At 40.2% G+C, this 14,569-nt stretch overlaps 1 protein-coding gene across 4 annotated transcripts in view; it reads right to left on the reverse strand.

Moving 5' to 3' along the window:
* The window catches only part of LOC139629117 (uncharacterized), a 154,292-nt gene that overhangs the window by 75,903 nt on the left and 63,820 nt on the right, over positions 1 to 14,569 (reverse strand). For all 4 annotated transcript variants that reach the window (XR_011692909.1, XR_011692907.1, XR_011692908.1 and 1 more), the window contains exon 3: positions 7,585 to 7,879. Coding sequence is in view for 1 of the 4 variants with exons in the window: in XM_071491520.1 (XP_071347621.1) it covers positions 7,585 to 7,879 (295 nt within the window). In the remaining 3 variants the exon portion in view is untranslated. The remainder of the gene's footprint in view (positions 1 to 7,584; positions 7,880 to 14,569) is intronic.

Raw genomic sequence — 14,569 nt, forward strand, 5'->3', positions numbered from 1 at the left:
ATTTCTAAACTCACCAGTTTAGGGGTGAATTATTAAAAATAATACTGTCTTTCCTGGCAAATTCTGGTAAATTCAAAAGTTTTCCTGAAAGCAATTCTCCTTGCTTTTAAAGTGCTCTTCAAAGTAGAACTCATTTTCCGGGGGCAGAGCGGAGTTTAAATGGAGATTAGAGTAGTTTTTGTACATACAAACTGTTTCCTAGAGACACTCAGTCGCAGTCATGCTCTGAATTACAATCTCAGACAGTAATTGTCACTCCGACATCTCACTGCAATATATGAGTGCACCCCCCCTCTTATCTATGCCCTTACATCTTCTTTCATTTCTATTCCAAGTACTCCTGTCACACTAAGCATGATCTTTCTGCAGTCACAGGAATATTATCAGGTCACTGTGGCTGTGACATGCACCTCTCTCACCACCTTTCAAGTGAAAATGAATTCATTGAGAGCCACAGATAATTTTGTCATCCACCATCAGTTCTTATTAAATTGTTGTATCCGTATACAATTACACCCAAAATCTCACATTTCACAGATTTCCAGGAATGACTCCCCTGGTCCTCACTGTGTTTTTGAGGAGATGAACAGATAAAGACACTGCCACACATCATCACCAGCAGGAAACAGGGCGGTAGTTAAACAGGAATTTCAAAACTGCACATTCAGATGTAGATTTTTTGTTTTAAAGGTCCCATATTTTACGTGTCTCTTGTATTTTATTTTAAGTGTTGATATCCATAAGAAGATATATTTGTGGTTTTAAGAACCAAAATCCATCTCAGTGTACTTTTACATCTCCTCTCTCAGGCTTCTCTCTGGAGATTTAGTAACTAAAGGTCAGTCAGCCAGTCAGAAGAGAGCCTCTGAGCCTCTGAGCCTGGCTGACTGTTTTCTGAGTGATCAAATGAAAGTACAGCAGATTTCAGGTAAACACTCAGAGAAACCAAATCCTGCAAGGTCTGATGGTGGGTCCGAGTAAACTGGGCTGGGGGCATGGCTGAGAGCAGTGACTGTTTTGCTGTGACATCACAAAGTTCCAGAAGTCCTGACGGCTGGTTTTAAGGCTCAGTTTCTGAATACAGGCTGTGTGCATTTCTCTGTGGACTGAGCACATTGATTCTTTCACAGTGTTAATATAGAACCTAGACCTGCTTTATAATCAAAATATATGGAAATCTCACTTTATACAATATGGGACCTTTAAGTTCTACAGCTAAAGTATCCAGAATCAACTTCTGATGGATTTTGCCCCAGATGTCATGGTGGTTGAATTTATTAACTTCGAAGAATCCACCATTTCTGCTACAGTAAAAGCATTTCACGGTGTATTGCTTTACTAACTGAGGGCTCTATTTTCCTGACACTTGGTGCAGGCACAAACATGAAAGCGGGAGTATGCAACTGACTAATTTCAGTTCAAGATGCAATGTGGAAAACGAGACCGGAGCAGTATGAATACGTTATTAGTGGGTGGAATGGATTGTTTGCAGGTAGAGCAAGGGCAGGTTCCAGTTACGGCCAAGTTTCCCAATGACAGAAAATTGCTCTTCTCTGGGAAGAGAAAGCAGCTGCACAGTGTACTCGACTCAAATATGAACAGACAGCAACATTAATGGGCAGATTATGTCTTTCTTTTTACATAGTACAATACAAGCTGTTTTTATTTGTAGCTTACTGCTCTTTGTACTCCAAAATCATTAAATATGTTGTATTCAGTTAGTAATATCTGTGTAATACATTTATATGCATATAATCAAGCCACAACTGCAAATACAGAGATAAAAACAATATTCTGTTTAAGCCATTTACATGATTACATAACCTGAGAGCTCCTAATAATAATAACCATATTATCATCATAATAACCCACAATGTTTGACCTGTGTATAATTACAAGCGGCACATCTCTTAAATTAGAAACTACAGATGGAACATATTGTCTTTGCTGTATCATTCCTGCCGCTGGATGATGGCTCCAGGTATTTCATCAGGACAAGGGGAAGCTGGGCCTCACACATCCTACAAGCCGCTGTGGTGACAGTATTGTTAAAAAAATATCTCCCATTAATATATCCATTACAGATTCTGCCTGCATTTCATTTAAATTATATTCCCATTTGCATTAGATTTTTTGGGGTTTGGGAGAGGTGTGAGAGCATGCACATCCACCAACTCCAGGCATGAAATTTTCTCTATGTGGTATGAGCAGGTGGAAACAGAGATGCAATTTCATGCTAAAAAGAGTAATAAAATTGAACAGCAGCGCCTGACCTGCCTGCTTCCAACAAAAAGTGGAGAGCAAGTGCATTTGAGCACTCGTTTAAAACTTTTACAAAAACCATAAAATGTACTTTTAACATTAATTTTTGTTTTGTATATTCTGGTTTAGGGCTGTGTCTGTATCAAACCCTTATACACAACAGTTTTTTATGGGATGTGACCTAGATATAAAGAAAGTATAGCAGTAAAGATGTCCTTAAGTTGGTGCTGCTTTTAGCTTATAACTGCACTAAAGAAACTATAGCTGGGTGTTAAAATCTGAAAAGGGCACCCAGGAGTCCCCAGGTGCTTGTATTCTGACTCGTGCTGCATGAACATAAAGCTCTGTAGGAACAGTGCAGTGGGAATATTTCACTTTCCTCGCTCCTGCAGCTGCCAGATTTCTAACATAAATGAATGTTTGCAGAGTGGCTCTTAAATCTTTAGAGAAACACAGAAAAGATCAATGTATTATTAACGTATCATATGGACATGCATCACTGAAGTGTTTATTCATTGGACCTACAGCAGGTTAGTCTGTGTTTTTACTTAATTACAGTACATTAAGTGCTGTAATTTGGCTCGAGGCACAAGATGTTGCTCGTTTTGAATGCAATATCCGCTTGGCTCATTAAAAATGAAACTGCCAGTGTAATACTACAGTATTACAGTGAATGCCCAGTCTTTCCTTGTGTGTAACCACAAGTCACAAAGGTTCTGATGGAAATGTACTTGAAGATGTTTGCAGTCTGACCATGCTGGTGTTATGCTACCACAGAGTTTAGCAGTGAGGGAATAAAATGTATCAGCTCTAATTGTAGCTTAATTTGTTGTTGTTGTACATGAAAGGTCACAACATGCTTTTTATGTCTGTTTGCTGTAGTACAACCGCTGAGCTTTAAATGTTGAATATTCTCCATAACTTATGATTATGACTAAGCAACACCATTGACTGATCATCTTATGATATTATGTATTGTACATTATTATATATTATATTAAAGCTTAACACTGTAAGAGTCAGTTAATCTGCTTCATCGTGTGTGTGTGTGTGTGTGTGTGTGTGTGTGTGTGTGTGTTTGATCAGATTAGATGGACAGTGATGAGACGACCTACCTATTGTCACCAGATTCCCATTCAAATGTTTCCTGACATTAAATCCTGACTGGTGCACATAAGTATGTGACCAGATTAGTAGTAGACTGAGTGACGACATCTCCACTGACCCCATAAAGCCAGCGTGTTTTTTCATCAATGGAGATGGAGATGATGTTGAAATAGTTTCAAGCACTGGGGGCCAGCGGTATCTGCACTGCAGAGTAGCAGCAATTTTATCTTTATTTGGTGAGAAGTTGAAATCAGCCACAACTATCACAGGATATTAACACTATGTTTTACAGCGTTTGAGCTCCTTACCATCCAGCAGATTAACAGATTAACAGACTTTACTAGCCAGCTAACGTATGTGAAAAAAGACTAGAGCTGAATGTTGTTTCACCAACAGGATTAGTGTTGTGAAATGATTTAGGAAATATCAACAGCAGCTTTATTACAGGGTATTTGATGGACCTAAATATCAGCATTAGAAACATATCTGTAGCAGGGGCTCCACTGTGAGGAAGCAAACTTTGGTGTAGGTGACCTTTCAGTGGGTCCTGTAATAACATTATAGCCTGGTAATGTTGAGATAGCAGTGTTCAGTCATGTGCAACATAATATGACGGTGAGTGTTAACTGGTAATGATCATATCGATGTAGCCTATTTAAAATAGAATCATAAAAAAAGCCTTTGCTGTTAGAGGCAATGTGGGCAATGACTGATTACAAACTACTTAGAATATGATAATTTTTTGTTATTTAATCTTAACTTTACCAGACTCTCTTGTCTTAGTCTTTTTACATCAAGGAACATAACATGTTATATCATTTACAGAGGTGTTATTTAATAGTTATGACAAAATGTTATATGAAAATTGTTCCACTGTCAGTATAACATTATTATGTTATGTTCCCATAATAAAAGTTATAATGATTCAAATTTCTCCCAGAATGTGTTATTAGTTACAATGGATGAGATTAGCATAAACATCAGTTTACAGTACCTGAATAAATGAGGGCGTTTTATGTAAGCTATGAACATTAGTGTGTGACTACTTCATTTAATTTAATGTACAGATCAGTATTACAGATCAATATTAACACAGGCTTCTGAAAGTCAAAAATATACTTATATATATATATATATATATATATATATATATACACTTATAATATTTCAAACATCAGTCATTGATTTACTAAACACAGATTTACTTTGTGAGGGTGCATAAGTCATTAAAAGTAGTTGTTTGCCAGTAAATCTTTGTGTTCCAGATGGTAAACAATGGATCTGAATCACCTGCTTAGAACTGACTTTAATATTGGAAGCAATGTGGGTGACATGACCCACGCTCTCATCTAAAGGGCTCTGTATGTGATGTTCCCTTGGTACAAGTGAGCCCCGCCCACTTGAATACAGCGAGCAAAGCACAAAAAAAAACATAAATACAGGAATCTGTCATGAGAAATAACCAAAACTGTTCTAATTTTGGCAGAAAATATTATGATCATGTTGGACCCCATTACTCACAGAGAGAGGCTTTCAGGGCCTTTTGAATTTGAATATGTCTTTTTATGTACATTTATTCAAAAAAATTTTAATAATTCTGAATTTCTAATCTATGTTATGTTGGACAGGAAAGAAGAGTAAGTTTGTTTTGTTAGACATAAAAGCATTCTGTGATAAAAATTCATGCAAATGTGGAAAATGTGAAATCACGGAGATTGCTGCATTTGCTGTGACCACAGCGCAGTGATACGTGGCTCGAATTACAACTATCTTTGGAGAGGAGTCCATCAAAATTCAGGATTTGAGCTGCGGTAAAGTCTGCAAAGTTGTTTTTATATCAGATGCAGGAGTGAGACTCTATCCATAGTTGTAAATAAACTGCCCCTCACTCAACTCTGTATTCTGGAAACAATCCATGTATTGAACCTATGGCATTGTATTGTATAAGCTATTAAACTGCAGCAGGTTCTCCCACTATACAAAACCCATTTATTCATGATTCATTTTTGATGAAGGCTAAAAGGACTGTGTACAAAATGGTAATACACTTTGAATGGAATCCTAGCAGACACTAATGTTATGGCAGTGTGGTGTTGTATAATGGCTATATAGCTGCAGCTGTGACATCTATGGCTACATTAACATGCCTGTTGTATTTCTAGTATTAGTTTATGTCCCATTTGAAGTACTTTTCAGAAAAGGTGTTTATATTACAGTCCATCTAACAGAGGTTTTTAAATGTCCAACACTGATTCCATTATTGGTTTAATTTAGCTTCCGATGGCAACAACATTTTGCATTTTTCAATGTTTCACATCTCTCAGTGTAAGGGAGGTTTTTCTGCAGGCCGTACAGACTACCACTTCAAAGCTCTTGAATAAAATACATTCAGACACTTAGGCCCTCTGAGATAGAAATAATAAAACACACTGTCTAGCTGTGGTCAAGTGGGACATCCATCATTTTGGAGCCTGACAGCTGTGACTGGCTGAGACTCTTTTCTGATTAAACAACAAACCAATAAAATGCTGGAGCCTCAGTTTGTTTATAGAATGTGACTTCAATAACCCGCTCAATCGAGTTCTGTTCAAGAATGGGATCAAGTTTTAATCCCAGCTATTCAGATTATTCTTTCTTACTATTTTTTTTTTGTTTGTTTTGTTTTTTGTTTTTTTTTGTTTTGTTTTTTTTTTGCTCTACTTGCTCAATCACAGAATAGACAGGACGAGAATGAGAGGTTTGAGGAATGAGTGTGAGTCCAGGCCAGGCTGGTAAGCCAAATGAGCAACCAGGAAACATCCCTAAATCCAGGACCGTAATTATGTTACCTCATGTTCAGTTTTGCACAGAGGGTACCTGGTCAAACTATAATAACAGTACCTCCATGTTGTCTTGCGGTCTAAAGATTAAATGTAATCATCTTTGTGTCATGAAAAATGTAGCTGTCTGGATGGCAGATGGCACCGTGATAGTGATTTATTCATGTGGGAAAGATACGACAAGTGAGCAAGAGAGATCACAGCGGAAAGTTCAGATGATCAGATTATGACGAAGCTTTGAGCAGATTTCACTGTAGATAAAAGTAGTTTATGTATACAAATTCATTTTTTGTTGGGCAAAAAGATACTGAAATTATACATTTAACATAATGTATATTATAAAATAAATAATCATGAGTGCAATAATATATCACAAAAACTGAAACTACCAGAGTTTATTTTTATTCAAACACCTTTTTTTTCAAAAGTCTGTTTTTATTCCACGATGGCATTTTTCCTACTGACACATTGTTTTATAATGTCACTTTTTATGACAGTGAAGTTGTCATCAGTATCAATCATATCAGCCCTCAGCCTCCCAATAGGTTAACCAGCTGCCAGAGAGCCAGATACATTTGGCAACAAAATAAAAAGGAAGAGACTTTGGCAGTCTGAAAACACATCATATTTACTATGGCACCCTACATTTGCTGTCCATCATTTTATTTGAGAGTCTGAATTGAGTGTGCATAATATCACATTCCCAAAAAGCTAAAAGAATTTTTTTATGCCCCCAAACCCTAAACGCAACGTGTTACATATGTGCAACAATTCACCTGTCAGTGATGATGAAAAATAAAAATCTAAATTAAATTACTGTAATTAGAAGTGAATTGGAGAACAAGGGACACAGCCTCTGTGTGTTGTGGGTCTTTCTCTTCAGAATCGCAGCGCTGCAGAGCTAACACTGAAATCAGCAGCTAGCTGTAGATGCTAACACTGGCTCTTCACTCTAGTATAATACATCTAAGCTAAGATAGTTAGCAGGCTCAGGTAGCATGTGCGGCCTTGTTAAGCGAAATAAAAGAATAAGTTATCTAAAGTACTGTAGGTGTGCTTATTCATCAGCCAACTGGAGACTGCAGGTTAGCCTGCTGCAAGGCTGAGAGCACAAGTGATTGGCTGAAAGGTGAGGTGGGCGGGCACTGGTGACTCCACTGTCATGAAAAGTGACATCATGAAACAAAAATTTATGACTTTTACAAATTATGAGCAATAATGAATTAATTGGTTATTAAATTATTCAACGATTTATTTGTTCATTTATATATTTTAATCTATTTATTCCTTGATTATTCGGTCATGTTTTATTTATGAAATAATACTCTATAATCTCCTCCTTGGCCCTAAATCAATTCCAACCCCACCTTCCCACTGCCCATCCATGGTCCCTTACCTATATTTGCCATCTCAGGCACGGTGGCGCTGTAGGGGCCTTCATCAAAGACAGGCGGGTTGTCATTGATGTCCTGCACGCGGATTATAAATTGTGACGAGGGCTCCAGGGCACGGTCGGTCTGCCTGTCGGTGGCCGTGGCAATGAGACGGTACTCGTCCTTCTCCTCACGGTCCAGTGGCTTGGTGACGTGGATGTTACCCGTCTTCTCGTCTATCACAAAGACTGAGCCCGCTCCCTCGCCTCGCAGGACATACTTTGTGCGTCCATCATTCCTGTCCATGTCTGTGTGGAGCTAGGTGAGTGGGGATGGGAAGAGAAGCGAAGAAAGGAGGGAAGGCAGAAAAAATGGAAGCGAAAAGGGATAAATGGGTGGAAACAGAAAAGTAGGGGTGTTGTGAAAGGTAAGAACAGACAGGAACAGAAAGGGTGGGGAAGAAAGACAAGAGTAAACACCAGTTAAAAATTAAGTTAGCTTTTTTTTTGAGACAGGCAAAGAAGACAAAACAAGCAGATTATCCCCTGCATGCCTCCAGGATATAATGAATTTAAACAGAGGTAGACAAAAGAAATGCACACAATGCCTCGCTCTCTCACACACACTTTCATCCCATTGTACTGTCTCATCTCGCTATTCCTGCAGTATGACTAGTTATGAACGAGGATCTACTTAATCTCAATGATATCCAGAACACATGCTCACTCTTAAAGCCTCTATTCACTTCCCAGCAGCTGTGGATGACGAGAGCTTGCTAGTCTGTGCACATGCAATGCCCTGGCTATTTAATGAAAGCACCAAATCAAAGCAATAATGAACAGTAGGCCAATCAATTATTCCTACAGTAATAGGTGTGTATGAGGGAGAGCTGGAGGTGTGCATGGCAGTGGGACATGCTGTATCGATCACAGCCCTGTGTTGAGCTTTATTGGATCAGGGCCTGGTGGGATGGCAGAGCAGCAGAGCGACCAGTGTCCTCTCATGCAGGGAGAGGTAATATCAGGGAAGGCTCCACACTGTCCTCCATCCCCAACGAGAGAGACACGCCAGCAGGATGCACCCAGCACATCAAGATTCAATCTCATTACCTCGTACCTACGTGGATCGAATAGCAACTGTGACAAAAAAGAGTGTTAAATTAGCCCCCACTCGCACAAAAGTGTGACATTGTGACTTTAGACGCAGAGAAAAGAGGAGAGAACCGGCTGGGGAGGGGACGGGGGGGAGAAGGGGCAGCATTGTTGCGTGGCAACAGCTAAGCACATTTGCTAAATGAAATGAGAATGGATACTGTGAATCGAAATGTTCATTTACTTTGAGGATCGCCATTTTTCAAGAGGGGAAATAGCACGGATACGCCAGCTTCCTGGGGGGTAAACGATAAGTACGGATGTTGACATGGTTGTTTATGGCTAAGAAAGCAATCATAAGTTCAGAGCGTCTGAAAGTTGAAAGCTAAAAGTGTGTGAAAGATTTGGCAAAATGTCAAATGTTAAACAGCACTTCACCTTCAAGAGATCCCTTTATTCAAATGACAATGCAAACTGGGAAATCTGAAAGCACTCTCGCCGCCATAAAGGATGTTGTGTGAGAGCATTATGCACTTAGAGCTGCTGCTGGTCTGAAGGCTTCTCTCTAGCCCTGCAACGTAATGTAACTGATGGGGACTGGCTCTTAATTAGCCATGCTACAACTAGCGTTAGCATATTTATGCTGGATCAGTTTTTGGGGTTTCTAGAACTACTGAAAGTGATCACGTGTAGAAGTGATACTCCACCCAAAATCTCCTACATATCAATCACTTGTCCCAGGTAAGCTTTAAAGGTAACAGCACTGTACAGAAGAATGAAAACAATCTCCAGACTAACACTTTTGCTCCATATCAGAAACGATCTGAAAACGCATACTTACATGTCTATTCATGTAAACTGGAAGCAGAATGTCTACTCTGGAGTTAATAAGTCGCACAAAATACTACAAATGAGAAACAATAAAGACAGTTCTAGCAATAAAATGCCAACAGCTGCAAGTTAAAACAACAAGGTCAGTAACACTTGTATTCTGTTAATCATGTTGCTTTCACCACTGGTAGTCGAGGCTGATAAGACTCAATCAGGGAGCAACTGTGGGTGTCTATGTCATCGTTTCCAAAGGTCTCCATTTCTACCCGTCTAGACTACAACGCAACCCCAGAGTTTACAAACTAAAACAAGGTTAGCAGCATTTCTAAAACTGTCCATTTTCAGGGCTTAAAGATTGCGTAGTAGCGTGGACACCAGGCAAAAATGTAGCAAAGGTGAGGCGTTTTAAAACTGAAACGTAACAGTGTGGACGAAGCCTTGGACTCTTAGCTACTAGCGCTATTGTCTCTATCTATTTCTATACAAGCGTTAATAACATGAACGATGGCTCCATTCTATTCAAGTGTCCGAGGAAGCCATGACGGTGTGAGAGTGAGGCAGCATGTTCAATTTTAACAGCCTGAAACTGAAGCAGCCAGATTCACCCATCGTTAATTATATCATTTATACATGCTCTTTGCTACTGTGACATGGTAAGTCCATCCACAGCTGTACTCATACAGGTACTGATCTGTAATCAGTTCCTGTCTGCACACTTGCTCCACAATGCCCTTAATCAGCCATTCCCTATATTTACCTGCCCACAGCCAGAAGTCAGAACCAGATTTCCGATGTAGCTCTTGCCACTGCACTCAGGACATTTGTTCCTGTCTGATTTTACCTGTCTGCCTACTTCTCTTTCGGACCTTGCTGACTCATTTCCTCCCTTTTGAACATTAAATGCTTTTGTTGTGCTTTTGAGCCCAGGCAACATGTACCAGAGCTGTGACGAGGCTTATTGTTAGTGGCAGAATGAATGATATGTAGATTCAAACACATTACACAGCATCTTTATTTTGACTAAGACACTGTATTGATATGGCGCCCGCATGGATCTCCAGTCAGTGAGTCTCCAGTGAAAACCTGTGGTCAGATTTCACTGCCCAGCTCAAATAAGTGTTAGTGCACCAGCCATAGTTATTGAAAAGGAGACATATGACCTCCCCATGCACCACTTACAAGCAGCTCTGGTACAATACACAAACCTGGCAGAAGCAGCCATGCAAACATTCAGACATATATTATGGTGTATATCTGAATTTCACTTTGTGTCAGAATGACACAGAGGAATGTAAGGTGAGCAATCGGTGGTGGGCGAGCAGAAAAAGAGTGATGCTTGACCACCTGAAAGTACAAGAGAGGCAAAAGAAAAACACACCTTACATATCAATAGCCATAGAAAACTCCAGATGCGCACAGCCGACAATGGGCCAATGCCTGCAGGATCCCGGCTACCTGCAGCTAAGCTTCACTCAGGTCGGCCTCCCACAAGCACATTGTTTGTTTTCATTGTAAAATGAATAGGTTGTAGTGGTGGTGTCTTACACTGTATACAGACTTAATGTCACTTCTTTTAGAACTAGTGTAAACTGTATCTCCGACGTCCAACCATTGCCTCGATCCATCACCAGCGCACCTGTGTGCGTTTGCAGGCTTTCTTACCAAACCTACTGTGCATTGCTGCAGCCAGGGTCACACAAGTCCACTGAAAATTGTTTACATTTCAACCTACACCAAGTTTAGGCTTCTTCACATCCTTTGTGGAGGCCAACTGGGGCCAATTGGCCAAAACACCCGGCTGGTCAGGACCACCATGGGAGCTTGGTTCTGTGCTATCCTTAACGAAGAGCCATTAACAGTCAAACTCTTAACGGCCCTGCAGCTTAATGAGGGGACTTAACGAGCTTCTTAATGAAGCCCCGGCCATCATTACCACAGTGAGTGGTGGCAGCGCTGATTGAAAGCATTGCTCAGAGTCATTGTGGAGAAGGAGAGCCCAGCCTAAGGAAACCAAAACCATTTAAAGCTAACCTCTCACCCTTATCTGTCCCTCCAAGATTAATAGGAAAGTATAATAAGGAAAACGCACTTAACCAGATATAATGGTGATGGATATTTTATGGTGACAGAGGTGGCACAGCTTTGGGATCTTTCAGCCACCTGTCAGTGTGCAAAAATATCCAAACAATATCATAACACAACAGGCTATCACCATATTTCACATCCGCTTAACGTGAATAATATGACATCTCATAACTCCTACATTTCATATCCCCAAGATATACTATCAAATATATTAAGAGCCAAACAATATGAAGCCACTGGCCACAAAAGCAAAATTTACTGATGTGTCACCTCTGCTTGGAGAGTGATTTCAGCCTGATAAGATGCCATTTTCATTTTCCCTGGCGCCTCTTGTGCATGCAACACCCGGCCTCCCCAGACTCCTAAATCTCTTCAATTACTTATATTATCATAAGGTAATATGCTTATACTCATATACTCAATTTCACATTTTTGCAATAACCATAAATCATCAAGCGAGGAGGAAAAATACTCTCTGCCAACCTCTAAATCACTTAAATAACTAATACCCCATATACACAATTTCACATTTCTGCCACACAATAAATCATAAAAATGCCAGGAAAATGTGTTTTTTTTCCACAGCTGTGCATTAGCCTAATGAATGTGGATGTTTTCCCCCACAAATTCATATGTGTGTGTGTGTGTGTGTGTGTGTGTGTGTGTGTGTGTGTGGTCGCTGTGCTTGTGTGAGGCAGAAAGGGAGGGAAGTTATGTAGCAGGAAAAATTACAAAATGTGGAAAATCAGCTGGCAGCTCACATGAAACGCCAAGAGGCGTGCAGCGGCAGCGTGGGGCACTGCTGAGCCCTGCGATTGGCAGCGAGGTTCAATTCCCCAAACATATCTAGAAGAGAGTTTGCAAGGGCACGCAGGCAGGTGTGAGAATATCCCCAGTCTCCTCTGTAAGCCCGTGCAGGAGGGGAAGCTATTCATCTTCACTGTGGCAACTTCAAAAGACCTGGAGGCCTGGAGGACAACGGCAACTGGCAATTGGCCAGTTAAACTCCACAACGAGGCCGGTCGGAGGTATCGACGGGTGCTGGGACAGAGCCAGCGCTTTCATATCAGCCAGGCAGTGTCAAGCAGGCCAGAGGGGACAGGGTCTGCCAATCGATTTGGAGCTGGCCCACTAACTCAGAGAGATGTCTGAAGAAACAGGCCGATCAGGGAAAACGGCAGCAAAATTAATTTGGGACTGGGCCCGTATGAGTTGAGAGAGTCTGTCTGAAATGAAAGTGTTACTTGTGGCCAGCTTACCTACCACTGAGATATCATTAGTTTTGCTTGAGGGTATGTGTAAGTGTTTGTGTGTATGTGTGCCTTTGTGTGCATGTGGTTCCTACACAATATACGTGACCTTTTTAACAACAATCCTTCCCAGTGAGCATTTGTGAGTATTTGTGTGTGTGTGTGTGTGTGTGTGTGTGTGTGTGTATGTGTGTGTGTGTGTGTGTGTGTGTGTATGTGTGTTGGCCACTGTATCCTTAAAGAAAGGGGTGTAGTGACTCTCAGTCTCCCTCTGCCCCGGCTCAACCTCTGCTTGGCACAGTCGTTTTCACAGAATGTACAAGGAGCCAAAGCGTGACTAAGAACGTGTGTCCGTGTGTGTATCTGTGTACTTTGTGTGCCCCTCTAAGTGCCAGTGGTGCCCGACCTGGGGAGAAAAGAAACAGCTGAGAGCTGGCCAGGAAGTGTAAGGCAGTTAATGGAGCAAAGCACAAAGCTGAGGCCAACATCTACACCCGGACTAATAATTAAAGACAACAACTCTGTGGGCTGGTTGTGATTGGCTCTGCCATCATCAGATGTCTGCACTCTGTCTCCCATCTGGAGAGCAATGGATCCCCATCTGCACCTCCCCTACACACACATATACAAACACAAACAAGTATCTGGACTCATCTATAGTCAGCTTGAATGATGTCTCTCAAATTAACCAGTGGGATAACTGCATCAGTGCAATTTGTGTTTAACAGGTAAGGGACTGTGTGAAATTGACTGGGAAAGAGGCTGAACCTTATGTTTTACATATAAAAAACAAAAACCAAAAGTAAGAATCTATCCAGCATTATTAATATTTTCTTTTCTTTCTCAAAATGTCCCTTAAATCTCCAACTTAAACTTCATTTTTAACAAAATAATTTTCACATATCCACCAAATTGAACATCAGAACTGGAATGAGAGGTATTTTATTTTTAGAGGTCCAAATATATCAATGGTTTTCTAATAATGTCAAAAACATGTAAACTTTGGGGGATGATAGGATGTCTTTGACATGATTGGAAACTTTATTCTTCATATGTACATTTTTGCATTTTCACCTACTTTGCCCTGACTAAATCGCTTTAGGTTATTTAACCTATTGTTTAGCTTACAATAGCAATTGAGGTTGAGTTCAGTCATTGGAAGTTACCAATTCAACACTTAGTTTGCTTTTTTCCCAATGATGGGAAACAACTTGAGGATTATTGGAAAATAATTCAGAAAAATATGTACCCACATAACAATAAATAAGAATTCCACTACAACAAACATTTGTTGTATTACAGTACTTGTTCACAACAATGATTAATGGCAACATCACAGGTGCACAACATGATTTTACCTCAAAATAAGTTGGGTTAGATAATTTAACTAAATGTGGGCTTGTTTACATCCTCTCTGATCAGCTGGCTGCTTGTCTCTTGCCTTGTAAGTGCTTAGCTTTGTCAGTGCAATGTTATCATAACCGAAATGATGCCAAAACTATGAAAGTAAGACAAGTTATAATTATCCTTCAACTTTAAAATGCCTTCACTACAGCTCCAATCAAGACAATAATTGTCATGATGTGAAAACGACCCCTATGAGACGAAAACAAACAAAAAATCATAACCACATGAAACATCCACAACCATAAAACGTATGCAAATGGAGTTTCACCCAGGTGTGACACATATGCATCCACATGCATGCAAATTTGCATGCTCTCATTCGACCACCCGACTCTAATCACTGC

Source organism: Trachinotus anak, unplaced genomic scaffold (assembly GCF_046630095.1).
Source record: "Trachinotus anak isolate AG129_WGS33_773 ecotype Australia unplaced genomic scaffold, CSIRO_AGI_Tana_v1 ptg000012l, whole genome shotgun sequence".
NCBI classification, from domain to species: domain Eukaryota; kingdom Metazoa; phylum Chordata; class Actinopteri; order Carangiformes; family Carangidae; genus Trachinotus; species Trachinotus anak.